The sequence below is a fragment of the Pelophylax lessonae genome (genome assembly GCF_965119305.1).
Source record: "Pelophylax lessonae genome assembly, chromosome: 4".
Taxonomy (NCBI): Eukaryota; Metazoa; Chordata; class Amphibia; order Anura; family Ranidae; genus Pelophylax; species Pelophylax lessonae.
This window is the reverse complement of record NC_138771.1, coordinates 146,729,883-146,753,723: the sequence shown is the minus strand read 5'-3', so window position 1 is coordinate 146,753,723 and position 23,841 is coordinate 146,729,883. Positions and strand designations below refer to the sequence as shown.

The following is a 23,841-nucleotide window of genomic DNA, read 5'->3' as shown; positions in this document are numbered from 1 at the left end:
CCTTTTGACAATACCCCACAGATTCTCTATGGGGTTTAGATCCGGTGAGTTTGCAGGCCAATCAAGCAGTGATACCATGATCATTACACCAGGTATTGGTACTTTTAGCAGTGTGGGCAGGTGCCAGGTCCTGCTTGAAAATTTAAAAAAAATCAGCATCTCCATAAAGCTGGTCAGCAGAGGGAATAATGAAGTGCTCTACAATGTACTGGTAGAGGGCTGCGCTGACTTTGAACTTTATAAAGCTCAGTGGACCAACACCAGCAGATGACGCGACTCCCCAAATGGGTCCCCACGTGGCTCCAGGCCTTGGCACCTGCCCACATTGCCAAAAGTACGAATACCTGGTTTAATGATCATGGATTCAGTGTGCTTGATTGGCCAGAAAACTCACCTGAAGGCCACTATCAAAGCAACCTGGGCTTCCATAACTCAGCGGTGCCACAGGCTGATCGCCTCCATGCCACGCCACATTGATGCAGTAATTCATGCAAAAGCAGCCCCGACCAAGTATTAAGTGCATACTATATAGTACATCAGGGGTTGACAAATTTTCTTTGAATCTAGGAGCCAGCTAAAAAAGTAGGAGCCAGTTTTTTTAAAAAAAATCTGCCCCGCGCCCAGAAAAAAAAAAGAAAGAAAGAAATAAAAGGGAAAAAAGGGGAGGGGTGAGAGAGAGAAGGAAAGAGAGGGGAGGGGGAGAGAGGGAGGGAGAGAGTGAAAGTCTCAGGCAGATGTGTATATGTACAGCTCTATGGTGTGTACAGAAGAATTCTCCAGAAGTGTGGCACTCCCCCACCTCCACCTTCCTCCTATACACTCAGAAAATGGCCTGCTCTGCTCCCCCACACACGTCTATGCATTTTAAAGCAGATTTCTAGAGTGTATATAACAATGTGCAATGTATGTATTGTGTGCTGATTTTTAATGCGGATTGGTTTGTTTATTTTCCCTGCTTAGTAGGGAGAAGAAACAAAGCAACCATTCCCTTTGTACAGAGCCCTCCCAGGGGAGTTGACGGGTGAGGGCATGCGCCTTAAACAGGCAGCGATGTATGGGTACACTGCAGGTCCTGTAGTTACAGCCCTGTTGCAGTATATGTACTGCGGCAGGTGGGCAAGTGGTTAATTACCAATGGTATTTGTAAAATGCAGCATGAAGGGGGTTAATGTATTGACACTGGTCACTAATGCATTAGTGACCAGTGTCAGAAAATTAACCCCTTTGTGCTGCATTAGTGGCAGTGTTTATAAACCCCTACATGCTGCAGCATAAATGAACACCGATACTAATGCCACTAATGCAGCACAAAGGGGTTTATTTTCTGACACTGGTCACTAATGCATTAGTGACCAGTGGCAATACATTAACCCCCTCATTCTGCATATTACCATTGTAATTATATAACCTCTGCCCCCCCCCCCCCCCCCCCCCCACCCAGAGTATGCCAATTCAACTGTAGATGCAAATCTGCTTACTTTTCGGATGCGCTGGCTGGCTGATTCCTTCCCGGCGGCTCTCTATGGTGCTCTTCGATCCCGCCTCCCGGTGACGTCGCGCCTTGCCGGGACTCGTAAGCATCTGTCAGGCGGAGATTACCCTGCGACTCTGCCTGACAGGGAAGTGAAATCCGGGTCCTAGGCTTGTGCCGAGTGCAGGAGTGCACTCGGCACATCCTCCTTACAGCTCTGCAGTGTTGTAGCGCGACCAGCGCCCGGCGGAAGTCACTTGTTGCCCAGAAAGTAACACACTGTCAGCACTTCACCTGCTCTGCGCCCCCCCTTTCTAAAATAAATTGATCCGCCCACCCCTTGTACCGGGCGGCCCTGCTCACACACCGCTCAGCTGCGGACCCAGCACTCTTACCTGATGTGCCGGGTGACCGCAACGAGGAGGGCTGACAGTGGCGACTGGAGAAGAGGCAGCCGGTTCTGATTGGTCAGCGCCGTCCATGTGACGATGCTGACCAATTAAAATGCCTTGTCAGGACACAGAGATAGGAGCCGCGGGGATTTCAAATCTCTGCATCACAGAGCGGCGTCCCGATGCCTGACAGGAGATGGCTGAAATCCTAGGCGCCCGGACTAAGTTTCTAGTCGCCAATGCGACCTGGCGCCCGGGAATTGTCGAGCCCTGTAGTACATGGACATATTTTTCAGTAAGTCAACATTTCTGTATTTAAAAAAAAAAAAAAAATTGTATTAGTCTTATGTAATATATTTTTCTATTTTTCTGAGATACTGAATTTTGAGTTTTCACTAGCTGTAAGCCATAATCAAAATTAAATAAAGAAATGCTTGAAATATCACTGCGTGTTACGCATGTATACAAAATAAATACAAGCTTCACTTTTTAAATTGGCTTACAGAAATAAATTTACTTTTTAGTTTATGAGGTGCGCACACACACTATATATATATATATATATATATATATATATATATATATATATATATATATATATATATATATATATATATATATATATATATATATACATACACATACACATACACACACATACATACATACATACATACATACACTGCATCTCACTAAAGTGAGTGAGTATGCCCCTCACATTTTTGTAAATATCTTATTATATCTTTTCATGTGACAACACTGAAGAAATGACACATTGAGTGTACAGCTTGTATAACAGTGTCAATTTTCTGTCATTAATATCTAAAACCACTGGCAAAAAAAGTGAGTACAACCCTAAATGAAAATGTTGGGCCCAATTATCCATTTTCCCTGCCCGGTATCATGTGACACGCTAGTGTTACAAGGTCTCAGGTGTGTTAAATTTGGTGTTATCGCTCTCACTCTCTCATACTGGTCACTGGAAGTTCAGCATGGCACCTCATGGCAAAGAACTCTGAGGATCTGAAAAAAAGAATTGTTGCTCTACATAAAGATGGCCTAGGCTATAAGAAGATTACCATGACCCTGAAACTGAGCTGCAATACTGTGGCCAAAAACAGGTTCCACTCAGCAGGCCTCGCCATGGTCGACCAAAAGTTGAGTGCATATGCTCAGCGTCATATCCAGAGGTTGTCTTTGAGAAATAGACGTATGAGTGCTGCCAGCATTGCTGCAGAGGTTGAATGGGGGGGGGGGGTTTGGCTGTCATCCCAGAAGGAAGCCTCTTCCAACGATGATGCACAAGAAAGCCCGCAAACAGTTTGCTGAAGACAAGCAGACTAAGGACATGGATTACTGGAACCATGTCCTGTGGTCTGAGGAGACCAAGATAAACTTATTTGGTTCAGATGGTGTCAAACGTGCGTGGCGGCAACCAGGTGAGGAGTACAAAGACAAGTGTGTCTAGCCTACAATCAAGCATGGTGGTGGGAGTGTCGTGGTCTGTGGTTGCCGGCACTGGGGAGCTACAGTTTATTGAGGGAGCCATGAATGCCAACATGTACTGTGACATACTGAAGCAGAGAAGGATCCCCTCCCTTCGGAGACTGGGCCGCATGGCAGAATTCCAACATAATGACCCCAAACACACCTCCAAGACGACCACTACCTTGCAACCTGTGAAGCTCTGGTGAAATCCATGCCCAAGAGGGTTAAGAGAGTGCTGGAAAATAATGGTGGCCACACAAAATAGACATTTTGGGCTCAATTTGGACATTTACACTTCGGGGTGTACTCACGTTTGTTGCCAGTGGTTTAGACATTAATGGCTGTGTGTTGTATTATTTTGAGGGGGACAGCAAATTTACACTGTTATACAAGCTGTACACTCACTACTTTACATTGTAGCAAAGTGTAATTTCTTCAGTGTTGTCACATGAAAAGATATAATAAAAATATTTACAAAAATGTGAGGGGTGTAATCACTTTTGTGAGATACTGTATGTATTATATACACAATTACTTTTATCTTTTATTCTACATAGAACTAGCATTAGTACCTAAACCGATATTAGCCTTTTCCAAAGCAGCATCAAGGTGGGTGCCTTAATCTAAAATCCTCTATCCATCGGGGCAAATGTTTCTTTAAACTATCACACAAAGGGTCAAGCAGTCTTTTTTTAATATCTAAAGTTTTTGACAATAATACAAATAGTAATTGTAGCCATATTTTCAAAGCCCAAGTACCTTCGATTTCTAAATGTATAGAAGTTACTACGTAATGAAAGTCTCAAAATCTTAAAATGTGAAAGTAGAATCTGCAAGCAACTTTACAGTATCTCACAAAAGTGTGTACAACCCTCACATTTTTGTAAATATTTTATTATATCTTCTCATGTGACAATGTAAAGTAGTGAGTGTACAGCTTGTATAACAGTGTAAATGTGCTATCCCCTCAAAATAACAACACACAGCCATGAATTATAAATGGTGAAAAGGATGCGCTAGCCAGGCAGATGGATAGCAGCACCTAGAACTCCCTGAACCACGGGAGAAAAAATATATAAGTGAAAAAAGACTAGTGCGCTATCTAAATAAAAAAGAGTCACTTGTGAAAAAAAAAACACTATGACATATTCACTAAAACATAAGATAAAAAAAAATAAAATGTCCAACAAACTGTTTGTGGGCTTTCTTGTGCACCATCTTTGAAAGAGGCTTCCTTCTGGGGGGGGGGACAGCCATGCAGACCAATTTGACACGGTGTGTGGGTCTGAGCACTGACAAGGACACCCCCCACCTTCAACCTCTGCAGCAATGCTGGCAGCACTCATACATCTATTTCCCAAAGACAACCTCTGGATATGACGCTGAGCACATGCACTCAATTTCTTTGGTCGACCATGATGAGGTTTGTTCTAAGTGGAACCTGTCCTGTTAAACAGCTGTATGGTCTTGGCCACTGTGCTGCAGCTCAGTTTCAGGGTCTTGGCAAACTTATTAAAGCCTAGGCCATCTTTATGTAGAGCAACAATTTTGTTTCAGATCCTCAGAGAGTTCTTTGCAATGAGGTCCCATGCTGAACTTCCATTGACCAGTAAGAGAGAGCGATAACACCAAATTTAAACACCTGCTCCCCATTCACACCAGAGACTTTGTAACACTAACGTGTCACATGACACCAGGAAAAGGAAAATGGCTAATTAAGCCCAATTAGGGGTGTACTCACTTTTGTGAGATACTGTGTTTTAGTCGTTTGTGCTCAACAGCATTAAAATGACAAGTGTAAGATTTCACATGGCTGTTTCTTTAGTGTGTCAGCCCAGGCACTGTACCAAACATTTTTAAACTTTACTTCCTGACCCCTTACCCAGGTAAGTGCCATAGGTGACATTTCTGTACTCTTCCCATGATATAAAGCCATCTTGGTTCATGTCAAACTCCTGCCACTGACGCTCGACGTTGTCGTACACATATTTCCTTTGGGCTTTCTTGATCCATGCAGTAAGTTCCCCCTCCGTCACAAACCCATCCTTATCCAAGTCTATCTTACTTACAATGATTCTACAAAGAAAAAATGGCAGGGGTGAAGAGAATGCAGACAAGAACAACACCTACCGAGAATGTAACCATAGGTGGCATTTTTATATTCCTCCCACGACACCAGGTTGTCCCCATTGAGATCATGGCCCTTCCACTGGCGCTCTACGTCCTCAAAAATCCACCGCTTCTGAGCAAATTTTATCCAATCCCTTAGCTCTTCAACTGTAACAAGGCCATCCTTGTCTGCATCTATCTTACTCACAACCTTTCTGTTGGGCCATCACAGCATCCAGCAGAAGAGGAAAGAAAGGCGATATGTTAGAGGCGAGTCAAAACCAGAAAAGGTACAATTTAGCGAGAATTTGAAAGGAAGAAAACAATGACAGAGCAAAAACGAAATGCCCATATGCAAGTTGGGCCACGTTAGCATGCACACCATTAATCCAGGAACATTGATTTTGCTTTCCATGAATCAATGGCATTTTGTTGGCAAAGGTTTTTTTTTTTTTTTTTTTTTTAACGGCGGAAAATTGAAAAACGAATTCAAAAAGTTGCCTTTTGGCACAAGATTCAAATGTTTAACCGTTTGAGAATCCAAACCAATCATTTTTTTGCCAAACATATTAGCAAAAGTGACATGGATAATAACACAGGAAACATCTCAATCAAATGGATAATGTTAAAGCGGAACTTTACTCTCAATCAACAATAACGGAATTTTTGTAAAATCTTACCTGTAAAATTCCTTTCTCTGAGTCCTCCGACAGTCGCCGCCTCTTCATATTCGTCACATATGGGGTATTAGACTTTGCTACTCCTTCGGAGCAAAGTCTAATACCCCATATGTGACGAATATGAAGAGGCGGCGACTGTCGGAGGACGTAAGAGAAAGCCATTTTTAATCCTTATGCTATTAGCCTTAGTAAATAGACGGGTATATCATATCTACTTGTTTTTACTTTACATTTCTTCAGTTGCTTCCTCGTTTCTGGCCTAGCCCAAAATAAGGTCATACATCCCAGGAGTCTTCATGGGCATTTGTTTTCCCTTTCACTTGGCTTTTTCAGCCAAGCATGTCCTCCTGCTTGCATCACTGAGCTAAGGGCAGATTGATTCCAGGAAGTAAATGCTACTTGAATCATCTGCCCTAATCAATATGGCCATGGCTAGAAATGCTAGAGGGACATTTTCAAAGTGATTTTTTTAACTAAAAGCAAGAAAATATGGATGGGTGAGTTTGCTCTGAATACCGAAAATGAATTAAACCGTGTTTTTTGTTTGTAGTGCTCAGATACAGTTATGTTCCGCTTTAATATCCAACAAAAAATGATAGCTGAGGCCTGGGTGGCAGCAAAACGGATATTATCCATATCACAGAAAGCAAGCAGAGCGCTAGTAAGGCATATTCTGGTAATCCTGTCACCAGCCTGGTTAATTCAAACTGAGCATAGGATGTAGAAATAATACACTATATTACCAAAAGTATTGGGACGCCTGCCTTTACATGCACATGAACTTTAATGGCATCCCAGTCTTAGTCCGCAGGGTTCAATATTGAATTGGCCCCCTACCTTTGCAGCTATAACAGCTTTAGCTTGTCTGGGAATGCTGTCCACAAGGTTTAGAACTGTGTCTGTCTATGGGAATGTTTGACCATTCTTTCAGAAGTGCATTTCCGCTCTAATTCAGCCCAAAGGCGTTCCATCGGGTTGAGGTCAGGACACTGTGCAGGCCAGTCAAGTTCCCCCAACCCAAACTCGCTCATCCAGGTCTTTATGGACATTGCTTAGCGAACTGGTGCCACTGGACCAAATGATTTGGACCAGTGCACAGAGCAAGGTCCATAAAGACATGGATGAGCGAGTTTGGGGTAGTGGAACTTGACTGGCCTGCATAGAGTCCTGACCTCAACCTGATAGAACACCTTTGGGATAAATTAGAGCACAGACTCTGAGTCAAGCCTTCTCATCCACATCATTGCCTAACCTCACAAATGCACTTCTGGAAGAATGGTCAAACATTCCCATAGACACTCCTAAACCTTGTGGGCAGCCTTCCCAGAAGAGTTGAAGCGGTTATAGCTGCAAAGGGTCAACACAGAGGACAGGGGGGCACTCTTTACGTCTAGAAGAAAACAGATTTTGTCTCCAAAAACGGAAAGGTTTCTTGACCGTAAGAGCTGTGAAAATGTGGAATAGACTCCCTCCAGAGGTGGTTCTGGCTAGCTCACTAGATTGCTTTAAAAAAGGCTTGGATTCTTTCCTAGGAGTACATAATATAAATGGGTACTAATAATTATAGGTAAAGTTGATTCAGGGAATATCAGATTGCCTTTCTCCTGGCTGTAGCAAATTGGATCATGCTTTGCTGGGGGTTTTTCACCTTCATCTGGATCAACTGCGGGTATAGGATTGTGTATATGGGATTGTATGGGATTTCGTTACTGTTTTTTTGTTTTTTATTGGTTGAGCCAGATGGACTTGTGTCTTTTTTTTCAACCTGACTATAACTATATGTATATGTATATGCAAACTTCAACTTTTGCAGTAAAGGTCAAGCTTGACTTCAACTCCCTAAACCTCCGCTTTGTTTCCTTATTGTAATCATAAGAAAAAAAAACAAGGCGCACAGGCCTAGTGCATTATCCTCAACATTTTTATAGATAAAAACAAAAAAGATATACTCACAAAAGTGCACTTATATTACAGCATTATTAACAACCAGCAGCTTCCGTCCACAGTATAGCAAGACAGATGTAATGTCTCCCAGCAGGACTGGCTAGCTGGGCTTGGGAGGGACACTGACCAAGTCTATGCTAAGTTACATTTGGCTATTTAAGCATGAATTTGAGATAGTTTTGTTGGCTCTAAGGAAGAGGCAAAACCTCGAAATGCGTTAGCCAGTCCTGCTGCGGGATATTCCATGTGTCATGCTATACTGTGGACGGGAAGCTGCTATTTGTTTATAATGCTGTAAAACAAGCAGACTTTTGTGAGTAAATCTTTGTTTTTATTGAAAAATAATGCACTAGGCCTGTGCACCTTCCGTTTTATTTTTAGGATTTCAGTGCATTTAGACTCTCAGTCTTTTGAGGGCAGCAAGGCAGCATACATCCAGACTTGCCAGGATAAGAACCTAGACAAACACCACTGTTGGGCCCATCTTCGAGCGCAGGAGATGGGTTTTTTATTTTGAGGTTTTTTTTATTTTAATCCTGATTATTCAATAGAAAGTCTTGCGACTTTTACAGAATAAGATTGGGGTACAAATTTAGCTGCCTATATATCTGGAGCTATTGATTATTTTGACAATCAATCTAATCTCTGCCAACTAATTTTTGTATCACTTGCTCAGTTTGAATTACACAGGTTTATGAAACCTTTACATGGAAACCTTTTTAAAGCAGCCATATAAAGCCAATCTTATGATAATCTTTTAGACATTGGAATAAATTCCACAGGACAGCTGGAATACAGCTCACCCATAGGAATGAATGGGGCCACAGGGATATTTTCAGAAGAAAGGCTGTTCAAGGACGTACAGTTATGAGAACTGGAAGGACAAGGATGATTTAAAACAAAAGATTTTACACAAGACTGTACCCAGAGGATTTATTAAAAGGCAAGTTCAATAAAAATGAAAGTGTCCATGAACACAACACTCAACATTGAAGACATACCCTAGCCTCTCCTTGCTCTCCTCCGGGGTCAACTGATCAAAAGTCTTGGCCTCTTCTGCTCCTAGAAAAGCGTCATGGTCATAATCAAAGCTCTGGGAGTCATCATGTTGTTTGTCACTGAGTTGGGGGTCATGGTGGACACGATCTTTTTTCTCAGTAGGTTTGCAAAGGGCACAGAGGGCCCAGAGGCTGAGACTCAGCAGGAGGTAATGCTTGTCCATTGCTTAATGAAGTCACCTTGGTTATCAAAAATAGACAATTCTGCATTAATATCACCTGGAAAACTTCCATGAAACATTAAACATGAATTTTATAATATTCTCGAGTAACATCAAAGTATTACATGATAAAACAACCTAACTGTTGTCTCAATTAGCCTGAATACATTTTAAAATGACTGCTGTACAGGTATGGACAAAAAAGCAAGCCATTTATATGAGCATGGTGGTGCTTGGCTCCATTTCAGGTACCAGCATTTACATAGGGGACATTTATGAAAACTGTCAGTTTTCTTACATTGTTGCATCTGCTAAAATGCAGTTTAGGTACAGATTTACAGTATCTCACATGAGTATACCCCTCACATTTTTGTAAATATTTTATTATATCTTTTTATGTGACAACACTGAAGAAGAAATGACACTTTGCTACAATGTAAAGTAGTGAGAATTTTGTAAAACTGCACAGATACATTCATTTTTATTGTAGCTAATTTATTACGCATAAATACAGTAGCTCACAAAAGTGAGTACACCCCTCAGTTTTGTAAATGTTTTATTAGGTTTTCATGTGACAACACTGAAGAAATGACACTTTGCTACAATGTAAAGTAGTGAGTGTACTTTGCTTCTAGGTTCTGTGACAGATGTGAGGTGGAATTATCTCCCTAAATAAGTGCTCACAACTGAGAGACAACCAAGTTGCTATTTGTTTGCACAATCAAAAATAAATAAATAAAACAGAATACTATTTAAATACACTAATCAGTAGGCATAAAGCATTTTTCATAACAGTTGGAAAATTAAAAAAAAAATGACCAGAAGCTGGGACATACTGCCAAATAGTCAGTATTTGGGGAGATTGTTGTATATATTTGGTGGATTTCAGACAGTTTCTAATATCTTGAAAAGATACCAATGGAGAGATTTCACAGCAATATTTTGCACTGACCTAGAGGACCATTGTAAGGGTGTCACCTTCTTGCAGCTGAATGCAACATTTCTTTATTCTCAATAACAGAATTTGCAGGAGACCCCTATAAAGAGACCAATCCAATTGCTTTTGCAGATAAGGAATAGGCACGTAGGCTTTGTCACTTCCTGATATAAACAAATCTTTCTCCACCCCTTCCTGCCCTCTGCACATTCACATTTAAACTTACCTTAACCACTTAAGCCCCAGCCCTATTTCGGACACTTTTTGTTCACAAGTTAAAACCAGTATTTTTTCCCTAGAAAACTACTTAGAACTCCCAAACATTATATATATTTTTTTAGCAAAGACTCTGGAGAATAAAACGTCGGTCGTTGCAATATTTTTTGTCACGCGGTATTTGCGCAGCGGTCTTTAAAACGCCATTTTTTTGGAAAAATTTTGAAAAATCATATTTCACTGCATTTAAAAAATACTAAACAGTAAAGTTACTTTTTTGTATATTGTGAAAGATGATGTCACACCGAGTAAATAGATACCCAACATGTTACGGTTTAAAATTGAGTACACCCGTGGGATGGCGACAAACTACGGTCAATAGAGATCTCAATAGGCGACGCTTTAAAACTTTTTAACGGTTACCTGTTTAGAGTTGGAGTGAAGCTCTTTTTTTAAATTATTGCTCACGCTCTGGCGATTGCGGCGATAAATCACATGTGTGGTTTGAACAGCGATTTCATTCACGGCTCGACTTCCGTATACATTTTTTTTTTTTTGTGCGCAAGCTAACGGTGACAGGGGGCGGCTAAAATGTTTTTTTTTTTTTTCCTATTCATTTTATTTTTTTTTTCACTTTATTACAGGTTTTTAAAAGAAAAAAAAAAAATCTGATCACTTTTATTGCTGTCACAAGCAATGTAAACATCCCTTGTGACAACAATATGCAGTGACAGGTACTCTTTATGGAGGGATCGAGGGTCTAAAAGACCCTAGACCCCTCCACTACACTTTCATGTATGCAAAACGCCGAAAACGGCGTTTTTGCATACAGCCGTTTTTTAAATTTGCCGCCTTTTGCAGCACAGTAACCCGGAAGTGACGTCATGGACGCCGCCTCCGGGTTACGTCATCGGAGACCCGATCGAAGCTTTTTCCGGCTTTGATCAGGACTCCAGCCAGCGGACGTGCCGGCTGGGTGCTCGGGGCTCCCGGTGGGACGGGAGCCCCGAGCAAAGTCACGGAAGGCAGCGAGGGGGGGGCCCCCTTCGCTCACCCGGTTAACGATCGAGCGGCTCCCAAGCCGCATCGGTCGTTACTGACAGAAAGCCGACCGTCGGCTGTAAACCACGGTACCGGGATGGTGCCTCTAGCTAGAGGCATCATCCCGGTATACCCCCGCAAAGTTAGCCGACATACCCCTACGTCACTTTGCGATAAGTGGTTAAAGCTGAACTTTATTTATGCCACTTATTACATGAATAAACTGATCCGGCTTAGAACAATCTAAGCATGCATGTGCATACCTGTGGGATCCCCATAAAAGCTGGAAATCACTGTAGTAGTTTTCGGCTACTACAGTGATCTCCAATTTCTTCTGAAGCTTATGCCGAGCAGCTGCTCTGCTGCTGCATGAACACAGGAGGTCGCTCGCACTGCACATGCCCCCAACAACACTAAGCATGTTCTCAATTAATGCAAAGCATCTCCAACTGGATGAGGTTGTAGAGGCAGGGTGGTCACATTACGATCTCCACTTTGTCCAATCAGAGAACACATTGCATTTATTGAGACGAAGTAAATTGTTCCCTGAATGGCGCTCCGGCTGATTGAGAGTCCACCTGTGTTCAGTAAGCAGTAGGACAGCCGCTCAGGTATGGTACATGTATAAGTTCAAGTTGGACCAATGTAACCATGTAAAAAAAGTGTCATACCTAAACTTCAGCTTTAATGCTCACCCAACCAGCAGCTGGCACTCTACTCCACTGTCCAACATCGTGGACGGGCCCTTGACATCCTCCTGTACAATGCAGGGCTGTCTTATGTAACAAAAATGCCTATTGCTTAATAATACCATATTAAACTGGTACTAAAATGGATTTATGTTTTACCTATAGGTAAGCCTATCAGGATTACCTGTAAGTATCTCCTAAACGTGCATTGTTTGATATTTACACGTGTAGCTGCTGGTGACACAACGGGCGCATGCGGTCTGAAGGAACGGCATTTCCGTGTCGTTCCTTCAAAGCCCTGTGCTGTAAACAGTGACGTTTTCGCGGCTCGGGCCAATTAAAGCAGCCACAACCCGTGGAACAGGGAAGGAAGACTGGGTGAAGATGGAAGCCCTGTCAGCGGTAAAAGCTTGCCGATGGAGGGCTTTGTTTTAAGGGAAGTTTCACATAATGGGCTGGTATGGTTGCTAGCACATATAACATAGTCTTGTAGGTGGAAAGTAGTTGATTTTAATTTTCGCATTTACTACCGCTTACAAATGACTTTCCTGACAATTACCATTTACTAAAATGAAAAGTGATGAGACGGTGGTGAAACTAGTGGTTTACAATGATTCATACATCTGAACATGCTGTGTCATTTGAGAGAACACTGTAGACATCCCATTAAAAATATAACCTCATTTATGTGATTCCACAGTAAAAACAAAACTATACCTGGAAATAGAAAAAATATTTTTGTCTATCATTTTTGTCCAATAAAAATTAGGTGTTGAGCCTAAATCAGAAATTAAGGATTTGCACTTTTTAAACAGAAGTTAACATTGAGGGCTTGTTTAGGCAAGGCACACACTTCTTGTGTGTTTTTCCATGTGTAAGGCAGCCAATTGAAAAATGAATAGACTGCTTCTAAAATGCAACAAAAAAAACATGGCCATTCTGTTGCATCTGCATATGTATGTCTTAGACCACAATCCCCGTGTTCACTGCGTGTTTCTACAGGTGCATTTGCAATGTGTTGTCAGTCCCCTTTTTTTTTTTTTATCCCCCCCCCCACACAAAATTGCCCTTAGTGCAGAAAACGCAGCACTTTTTATAAAAGCAAAAGCACACCAAATGCTGTAAACTTGGCTTATTGAAATGCATTAATTTCTTTTTCATATGTATTTGCAGTGCGTTTAAAAATGCATCTAGTGTAATTAAGCCCTTACACATGGTCGAGAAGAAAAAAAAAAAAAGGGCTTTATATCAACAGAAACCAATCATACAATTCTAAGGATATAAATCACTTAAAGTACATACAGTCTGAACCCATTCAGGCACCCCTATTGCCCTGTGGGCACAGAAACACGAAAGTACGTCTGAGCATCAGTTTTGTTTCTATGGAGAGAGCTGGCTGATGCTGTATATTTAGTGGGATAATAATCATGATTAGAACAGGCGGCTTTCCGATCGATTTATGTCCCAAAGATTGACTTGCTGTACAAATCATAGCAGGCTTCCAACAGGACTGAGTGACTACGGTAATTTAAGGACTATGGGTAATAATGAAAGCTGCTCCCTCCAGCCAGGGTGGTAGGATCATCAGACAAGGGCTAAATATAAACTCTGTCCAATAAGGTCATAAAAAGGAGATCAGTAAAGACCCTCAAGTAATGAGGGTCTTTACTGAGTTAAATTAATTCAAAGGGGCTCAACCCATAATGCTAAAAGAGCAGGATTTGGATAAAACCACTGTAGAGTATTTATTGCTTTCTGTATTCCTGTTAGGGAGATTTACTCTCTCTGATTGTCCTGATCACCACGGATACCAATAAAAATATTACCTTAGATAAATGTTAATGAATAATCCCAGGCATTGGCATTGTATACATAGTTACACTGGTCCAAAGCATCATGGATATCATACCTGGCCAATGCCCCTAAAAACTGGAACTCATTGAAGTAGATACCGCTCACTCAGTGATACCCACTTGTTTCATGGTCCGTCTAGAATCTAGATGAAATGGAGAGGCAGATCAACGACATCATACTCTCCACCGTGAACCATCAAAGAATGCTTTGCATTCATTAAGATTCAAAGCATTCTCTGAATGGCAGTTGTGTCGAGTGGACGCAAGTGGCGATCGCTGAAATAGCAGTGGCTACTTTGGTAATTTCCAGCTTACAATGAGATCGGTCAGGTATATACATAGCACCCCTCTCCTCCACCGGCAAAGGTTAAATACAATTACTCAGAGAAGGATTTCCCCAAATGTAAGCCCAGCGCTCAAACACTATTGGGACAGTAAACTGACAGAGTGAGTGTCAATAAAGGTAAAATGAAACATCCACGATCCAACCAGTTTCTACTTCCTAAAAATGCTACTTCTGTTAAAGAAAGCATTGAAAACAAGTGTCCAAACCCAACATCCAGTAATGTGGTGAAGTGATTTTTTTTTTTTTTAACTATATGTATTTGGACACTGCAAATATTCGCTGGATATTGTTTTTTTTTTGGACACTTGTTTTTACTACTTCTAACAAAGTAGCATATTGAGGAAGTAGAAACTGGTTGGATCAGAGGTTTCCTTTTACCTCATTATCTGACACACTCACTGCCTCAATTTAATGTTATAATAGGGTTTTAAGTGCTGGAGTTACGTTTGAGGAAAATTTTTTATATCTAAATATAATTGTATTTACTTTGCGTGATTTTTAGCACAGCTTCCGGGGGTTGTATCAGGGTGACGCTTGCAGCTAGAGGTATAACCCCTATACCTTTGTTTATACCCAGGAGACCTGAGCGACCAGCCGGCACATCTGCCAGCTGGCCAAAGAGCCGGATTCAGCTTTGGTCAGGTCTCCGATGTAAAAACCCGGAAGCGATGTCATGACATCACTTCCGGGCACTGGAGCCTTAAAAGGTGCCAGTCCTTGTGAAAGTTAAACAAGTGATCAAAAAAACATTTTATAAATGGACAGTGTAAAAAAAAATAAAATAGGAAAAAAAATTTAAAGTGCTCCATGCACACGCGCAGAAGCGAATGCATACGCAAGTCGGGTCCGCATATGTAATTGGTGTTCAAACTAATCATGTGAGATATCACCACCATTGTTTGAGCGAGAGCAATAATTCTAGCACAAGACCTCCTCTGTAAGGGCTCTTTCACACGGGCGATCCGATCAGATCCGCCTGTCAGTTTTTTAGGCGGATCTGATCGGATCCTCCAGGCAGCTCTATGGGGCAGCGGGTGTCAGCGGAAACATGTCCGCTGACACCCGCATCCCATCCTGTCTGTGAAATCTGGACGGATGGAAACCCTATTTTTCCATCCATTCAGTAATCGGATCGGATCTGATGAGAGCGGACAGGCGGTCCGCTCTCATCCGATCCCCCATAGAGAGCAGCAGGGGCTGAGACACCTCCCTCTCCGCTCTGCAAGCGGAGACAGAGCTGTCATCCGCCGGCTCAGCGGGGATCGCGGATCGATCCCCGCTGAGCAACACAGATCCGCCTACGGAGGCGGACCGTGTGAAAGAGGCCTAACTCTAATCCGGTATCCATTTACTCGGCGTAACATTGTCTTTCACATAATACAAAAATGAAAAAATTCAAATCAGGCGAATATTTCTGTTTTGTTTTTTATTTTATGAAAGTGTATTTCTTCCCAAAAACATTGCATTGGAGAGACTGGTGCACAATTACCGTGTCACAGAAAATATTGCAACAATCACCATTTTATTCTCTAGGGCCTGTGCTAAAAATATATATAACCTTTGAGGGTTCTAAGTCATTTTCTAGCAAAAAATACTGATTTTAAACTTGTAAGCAACATGTCAGAAAAAGAAGGCTTAGGCTCCAAGGGGTTAATGTTGATAGGATTTATCACATTTATTGTGCACTTTAGGATTTAAAGGATAAATTCACTTTTGGAACAGGTTACATGTACCACCCGTTTTTTTAGGTGGAACGTGTAACATGTTCCAGCATCTGCTCCTTCTCCCCCCGGTCCTTCCTTCCTGTGAAAGCGGGCGGGGGAGTCCTCTCCCGAAAACCCACTGTCCCAATATGACAACAGCACAGCTGCCTGGTGCTCTGCCAACACAGCTGCATTGTTCATTCACAGTTTCCTGGGAATGAATAGGCTACAAGTACCATGGGCCATTGCCCATGGCTGACAACTTGTAGTTCTTAATGAACTAAGAGGGTGCGCGGGTGAATGTCCTTGTAGTTTATTATTCTCCCTGCTCTTAAGTAACTGCCTGTCTGTATCAGAGGTACGAGCAGACAGCTATCCTGAGAGTCTGCAGGAGCCAGACATAGCATCAGAAATGCTTTGCAGGCTTCTTAAAAAAAATAAAAACAATGCCGCAGCTCTATGCGTCTTATGGATGCATAGACCAAGCAGCTTGGGAGTTAGCAGCAATGCCCCCAGGGCAAACGGCTTTCTCTGAAGGGGGGGGGGGGGGGCACTGCACGACGGAAAAGAGCAAGGAGCGCCAGCGGGGAGACTCGAAAAGGGGAGGAAGATCCGGGCTGCTCTGTGCAAAACCACTGTACAGAGCAGGTAGGTATAACATGTTTATTAAAAAAAAAAATTGAAGCTTTAATACCATTTTAAGAGTTAAATGCTCATCTAGGTCTGGGGGGGGGGGGGGCACAAAATGCACTTTCTAGCTCCTCCTCTCTTCCAGAGCTCTCATGCTCTTACAGTGAACTGCCCCTCGACATCCTCACATGAATTTAAGGGCCATGGGCTCTGCATTGGCCCAGACAACATCAGAGGCCCTGTGACCTCTAGAGCAGCTTCTCAACCTTTATTTAGTCAGGCACCCATTACAATTCTAAACAAATCTTGAAGCGCCCATACTAAAATGTAGTAAACAAATAGTTTTACAGAACACAGAAACATCCATGAACGCAAGACACCAAACACTGTAGGTGATTTATTCTTTCAAAGCAAATACACTTTTGCACTCTGGTACTGACTAGTATTACAACATTTCTTCTCCTTCAGTTTCTCTCTGCCCCCCCTCCCCCCAGCGCTGACAGAGGGGGTCAAACAAGTGTTATGTGCAGGTCCCAATGTCGTCCTTAACCAATGACATCATCAGCTGGCCTGCACAGGTTGTTATGTTGCACAATCTAACAAAGAAAAAAAAAAAAAGTTTGATCCACCTGCTGGCTTGCATACAATTTTTGGGCATTTTGCCAACCCCCCCCTAAAGAACCCAAAAGGCACTCTGGTTGAAAAGGTTGCTCTAGAGCATAGGGAAGAAGAGGCTGCAAGGACCAATCCCACAGCTTGGATGAGTCCTGCCACAGCAGAGAAAGTTAAACTGATTATTGCTTCACCCCTCCTAAATGAGCATGTAACCCTTGCAACTCCAGCCACACTGTCAGGGTAGAAGATTTCCTCTCCCCGGAGTACAGTTTTAAAAGCGAAGCATGGGATTTGTTTTTAAATCACTTATCTAGCATCAGTCCACTGCTGACTAACACCAAGAACCGAGCGATAAAACACTGCTGATCGCAGGGTGCTCTTCGCTCTGCCCCCTCCTCACTGGAGCATTGGGCTGTGGAGGGGCCGGCTTAGGCTCTCAGTGGCTCGCTGAGAGGCTGAGCCTGTTGCCTATCCAGGCATGTGGGCGGATCCCGACCATACGATTGCGATCTTTCCTAAACCTAGACCAGCGTTGTGATGTCAGCTGACAGCGAGCTTCAGCTCATTGTCTGCTGAGGAAGGGTCACATGAATACAAAATAAACTGCACTCCTGTGAGCCTCAGGAGAAGAACTGCCAAACCAGCTTTGGTTGGACTTCTTTATTGAATAAGATGAAGCGGTGTTCACTTTGAACTTCCAATCACATCTGATGCAAGTAATAGCACATGATTAGCTATTCAAAGTCAACATTGCTTCTCCTGATATACCAGCATCCATCTTATAGTGAATAGACTGTACATTTGAAGTGACCCCTTCCTATACCTGCCTGTCCTATTACTAAACCCCATCATCCTACACAGGCATCTCCTGATACAAGAATGCTGCACCCCTGAGCTAGCACCCCCTCCTCACCCCCATATTGGGGTAATGTCTGTAGGATGTCACTGGAAGGACTGCTCTGCTCCTCCCTGAGGTATAAGGAGACCGGAGCATTCACACACACTGCCCCAGAACCTCCTCACACAGCACGGCCGTTCTAAACCCCGGCTTTATATCACAACATAAGAAGAAACCCCAACGTTCCATTCCCCGTTACCTTAGCGTCTTCTCTCTGCTCCGCCCGACCTGCCCCTCACACGCCGACACCGGAAGCAGCTGCTCTCCCTGTGGGCGTGGCTTCCTGCCCCGGCGTCACCCTGTTCCTCTTCACTCATTAGCGGGAGACTGGAAGAAGGCGGGTCTTTCTTTGCGGTTGGCTGGAGAGCGCCACGTCCACACGGGCGCGCGCGCCGCTCTGGTGGCGAAGGGAGGAGGAGGGGTATGTGAGCGCGCGCGCTGGCGGCGTGGCGGGAGATTCGGGAGTGTGTGAGGGAGAGAGGTCCGCTTCTCTCAGGAGGATTGTGTGCCTTGTATAGGAGTCAGGCGCGCCCCCGCCTTGGTGTGCTCAGTGACGGCTTATGGACGATAAAGCAGCATTCAGATACTGTGTGGTCGCTGCTAGGAGAGGGGAGGGGCAATACATACATACAGCCAATGTGAGCTTATAATGAGCTCAGGAGGGCTTACCAGATGTTATCCCAACCAGGAGACCTCCAACATGTGGGATCACATTACAAATATCCGGGTGTAGGATATATATGGTGAAGACAATTAGAAATATCCGGGTGTAGGAAATATAGGGGGAAGAAGACAAATATACAGTATGTGGGGGTGCCAGAAAAGTCTGATTATGGTTATCAATTATTTGCAGTATGATGATGCAAACATTCTGTATGGAGGAGCTCTCTGATTGGACAGTCTAGTGTCAGCACCATGTGGCTCGTTGGTCTAGGGGTATGATTCTCGCTTAGGGTGCGAGAGGTCCCGGGTTCAAATCCCGGACGAGCCCTGTTTTGCCATTTTAGTAAACACAACGTAACAATTACCACGCATAGCGTACCGTTCATGGGAAGATGTGGAATCCTCTCCTCCTGAGATATACATCTATCATCAATATGCTCTGTTGTTACATCGTCCCATTTCGCTGGGTATAATACTCAGAGGAGAGACAGTTTTATAAATTAGAACTATATTACAGATACTTGTATAGTGCTGTAAGTTTACACAGTGCTTTAAATAGAGAATTTACATTCACATCCCTCCCTGCCATCCAGGAGCTTACAATCTAACGTCCCTAACTCACATTCATACACTCAGTGGCCACTTTATTAGGTACACCTTGCTAGTACCGGGTTGGACCCCTTTTAGGATATCGGCCCGCACCACAGGCCTAATCAACTCGGCCAGAAGAGCCCTTTGGCTCAAGACTTGGGATGGCCACTTTGCTTCTAGAAACAAGCTTTGCAATCTACCTTTTGACAGGAACCTTCTGCTCGGCCAGGAATTAGACAAGGTTCTAGCAAGGTTGGCAGATAAGTCTAAAGGTTTTACATGTAAAAGAAAGGAAAAGCCAAAGAAGTTTTTTCGTCGCCCAAGAGGAGAGACCCAACCCAGGAATGAGAAACCGAACTCCCAGAGGAAATGGGTCTTTAATAAGAACAAAGGAAAATCCAATGTCTATTCCCCAACACCGGAGGCAACAGTAGCAAACCCCAGTGACGCCAGCCTTCCAGTGGGGGGGGGGGGGGGGGGGGGGCTGCAACATTTTTTTTCAACAATGGGAACATTTTTGTCCAAACCCCTTCATTTTGCAAATCATCAAGGAGGGGTACAAGATAGAATTCACAACGAAACCTTACCACAAATTCTGGACCACATCCCTCCTATAATCACCTCTCGCAAAGGGAAGTCATAGAGACGGCAGTCAGGAACTTCCTAGTCGAAGGCGTGATCAAGGAAATTTATCTTTCTCGTTTGGTTTTTCCTCCTGCATCTTTCTCAGACCGAAGCCCTTCGGGCAGGCACCGTCTTATCCTGAATCTCAAAGACCTCAACCGCTTTGTGAGGTACAGGAAATTCAAAGTGGAGTCCATTTTTTCTGTAAGAACCCTGCTCCCAGAGGGGGCTTTCCTGGTAACGTTAGATTTGAAAGACGCTTACCTTAATGTTCCGATCCATCCAAAGCATCAGGAGTTTTTAAGATTCGCCATCTACTCAGGGAGGCAGACTCGCCTGTTTCAGTTCCAGGCTCTCCCCTTTGGGATCTCTTCAGCTTCCCAGATTTTTACGAAAATAGTGGCGGAGGTGATTCAGGATTCAGACTAAAAGTGTCAGTATAATTCCCTACTTGGATGACTTCCTCATCTACGGTCGAACAAAAGCAGAGGTACTGGCCATTCTCCATACGACAGAGTTTTCTCTCCTCCTTGGGGTGGGAAATCAACAGTCAGAAGTCCAACAAAATTCCATCACGGAGGGTAGTGTTTTTGGGCTACATAATAGATATGGTGGCCCAAAGAGTCTTCTTACCGGAGGGGAAAGTGACAAAACTCATGGAAACGACAAAACAATTAATTTCGTTACCCAGAGCTACAAGGAGGGACATTATGATGCTGTTAGGCCTCATATCGGCTGCCATCCCGGCAGTTCAGTGGGCTCAACTCCACATGAGACCACTGCAGTGCCATCTATTAGGCCACTGGAATGGGAAAACATCCTCACTAGATGGTCAGATTGTGATCCCCCTAGTCATCAGGAAATTCCTAGCATGGTGGTTAAGGGAAGACTCTCTCTCACTCGGAAGACTCTGGTTGCCCCCCATCCAGATCAGAGTAACCACAGATACAAGTGCCTTCGGTAGGGGGGCACACATAGGGCACCAGGTGAGACAAGGTGCCTGGTTCCACTCTGGGGAACTCTGGGGAGGAAGTTTATTCAAACGTAAGGGAGCTGGCAGCAGTGCCAATATCAACCACCAAGAGGGTACGCGTTCAAAACAACTTATGAGAATCGCGCACGACATACTTTCAGGGGCAGAGATCCACCTGCTTTCTCTTTCGGCCATCCACATAAAAGGGACGACCAATGATTTCCTGAGCCGCAAACTGCTGGATCCAGCAGAGTGGGAACTGATTCATTTAATTGTTCCTTGCTCAGAGATGGGGAACGCCGGATGTCGACCAATTTGCTAATGCAGACAACAAGAATTCTGATGAGCGCCCCATAATGCACTGCGCTGGTGCAGTGAATAAATTTCTGATGATCTGATGATTGGCCAAAGCATGCACATGACCTGTATGCTTTGGCCAATCACAGCACAGTGTCCTGTCAGAGGCATGATTGGACAAAGGCAGGCTGCCTTTAGCCAATCATGGTTTAGGGTCTTAGTCCATGCCCCACACTATATAAGGCTGCTGCTTACATGGCAGCCATGTATAGTGTATGATAATAGAGGTTAGGCAGGTAGTTAGTGGATAGTGAGTTGAGTTAGTTTAGTGCAGTCAGTGTAGTGAACAGGCATACCCTGCTTTTATAATGTATAGATATGTTGTAGTCCTGGGCCCCCTCAGTGCTTCCCAAGTTTTGTGTCTCTGTCACTTATAGTTCGTGAGCAGTGCCATGCCAAGCTGACTGTGATTTCCCATAGACGTCATTGTTAGACAGGGAACAGTGCCATGTCAAGCTGACCAAGATTTCCCATAGACGCCAATTAGCACTGAAAGCTGAAAATTGGTCTAGGCAAGAAGGGGGTGAGAGTGCCCTCTATTTAAATGGCTAAGGGGAACCCTATGACAAAATCCCCCAAAAAAATGGTGTGGGGTCCCCACCAAAATACATACCAGACCCTTACTTGCGCAAGCAGCCTGGCTGGTCAGAATGGGGGGGGGGGGGCGAGCAAGCGGCCCCCCTCCTGAACCATATCAGGCTACTTGCCCTCAACATGGGGAGGGTGCTTTGGGGTGCCCCAATGTTGATGGGGACAAGAGCCACTTCCAGACAATCCTGGGCTGTGGTTGTCGGGGTCTGCGGGTGGGGGGCTAGCAAGGGGGCCCCCAGATCCCGCCTCCACCATGTGAATGGATATCGGGTACATCGTACCAATACCCATTCACCAAAAAAGTGTACAAAAAAATAAAAATAAAGACAAAAGCCAGTTTTTGACCAATTCTTTATTAAAAAGTAAAAAAATAGTGTCATCGTCAATCACGCTGCCTGCCGCCGCACCCGATAAATAGGTATAAAAAAAAGACACTCCTGCCTCTTTACACGCCTCCTGTGTAATGAGCTGTTTGAGCTGTGACAGCTCTTTTATAGGAAAGGGGTGGGGACCCTTCTGACGTCACAAGCGCCCCATAATGCACTGCGCTGGTGCAGTGAATAATTTAACGACGACACGTCATAAGGGGCAGTGCCACCGGGTGATGTAATTGGTTGTCCCCGCCCTTATCCTATAAAAGAGCTGTCACAGCTCAAACAGCTCATTACGTGTGTGAAAAGGCGGGAGCGTGTTTTTTTTTTTTCTTCTCTATTTTTCGGGTGCAGCGGCAGGAGACGTGATTGACGATGGATTTACATAGGGGGGACACTATTTTTTTTATTTTTTTAATAAAGGAATTGTCAAAAACTGGCTGTTGTCCTTATTTTTTTTGTACACTTTTTTGGTGAATGGGTAGGGGTACAATGTACCCGATATCCATTCACATGGGGGGGTGGTATCTGGGGGGCTCCCTTGTTAAAGGGGGCTTCCAGATTCCGATAAGCCCCCCACACGCAAACCCCAACAACCACAGCCCAGGGTTGTCTGGAAGAGGCTCTTGTCCCAATCAACATGGGGAAAAGTTGCTTTGGGGGGCATTGATGCATGTCCCCCACAGCAGTACCCAGGTCCCCATACACTTTTTATGGCAATAACTTGCATATAAGCCTTTAAAATGAGGACTTTTGATTTTTCATGTTCGTGTCCCATAGACTGTAATAGAGTTCGCGTGTTCGCTAGAACTTTTTAATTGTTCGAGATGTTCTGGTGCAAACCAAACAGGGGGGTATTCGGCTCATCGCTAGTCCTGAACAATTTTTTAATTTACAGACGATCCTGGATGGAAAACATTTATTCAGTCAGGAATCTGTTGCTTCCAGTGGTTTTTATGGTGACTCTGGATCTTCAGGACGTTTATCTTCATGTGCCAAATTGCCAGGATCATCAAAAATTCCTGAGATTTGCAGTCCTCACAGAAAATGGTTCACGCCATTGGCAGTTCAGAGCTCCTCCTTTTGGCCTCTCGGCTGTCCCGAGAATTTTCTCGAAAATAATGGCCGAGGTCATGGCCAGTTTTCGAATGCAAAAGATCTCAATCATCCCCTATCTCAACCAATATAAATCTGCCCTCCAAACATACAATTCCAGTCTCCACATGGCCAAGCAGACCTATTTTATTACTCTTATTAACAACTTATTATTACATCCCCAGCAACTTTTCTCTACCTTAAACTCTCTATTTCGTCCTCCACTGCCCCCTCCCACTAACTCAGTCACTGCCCAGAAGATCGCCAATCACTTCAAACAGAAGATTGATACAATTTGTGAGGAGATCTCTGCTGTTCAGATACCTTCTACGCTTTACACTTCAT

General features: G+C 43.7%; 1 protein-coding gene across 2 annotated transcripts in view; it reads right to left on the bottom strand.

Moving 5' to 3' along the window:
* CALU (calumenin) overlaps nucleotides 1–18,559 on the bottom strand; it is a 28,643-nt gene extending 10,084 nt beyond the window's left edge. The window contains exons 1-3 of one of the 2 annotated variants that reach the window (XM_082256573.1): nucleotides 18,431–18,559; nucleotides 9,086–9,322; nucleotides 5,482–5,675 (exon numbers count right to left, since the gene is read on the bottom strand). In XM_082256573.1, coding sequence (XP_082112699.1) covers nucleotides 5,482–5,675; nucleotides 9,086–9,306 — 415 coding nt within the window. In that variant the 5' untranslated portion in view covers nucleotides 9,307–9,322; nucleotides 18,431–18,559. Of the gene's footprint in view, nucleotides 1–5,233; nucleotides 5,428–5,481; nucleotides 5,676–9,085; nucleotides 9,323–18,430 lie in introns of both variants that reach the window. The other variant, XM_082256572.1, reaches the window with a different exon arrangement.
* Between the last annotated feature and the right edge of the window lie 5,282 nt (nucleotides 18,560–23,841).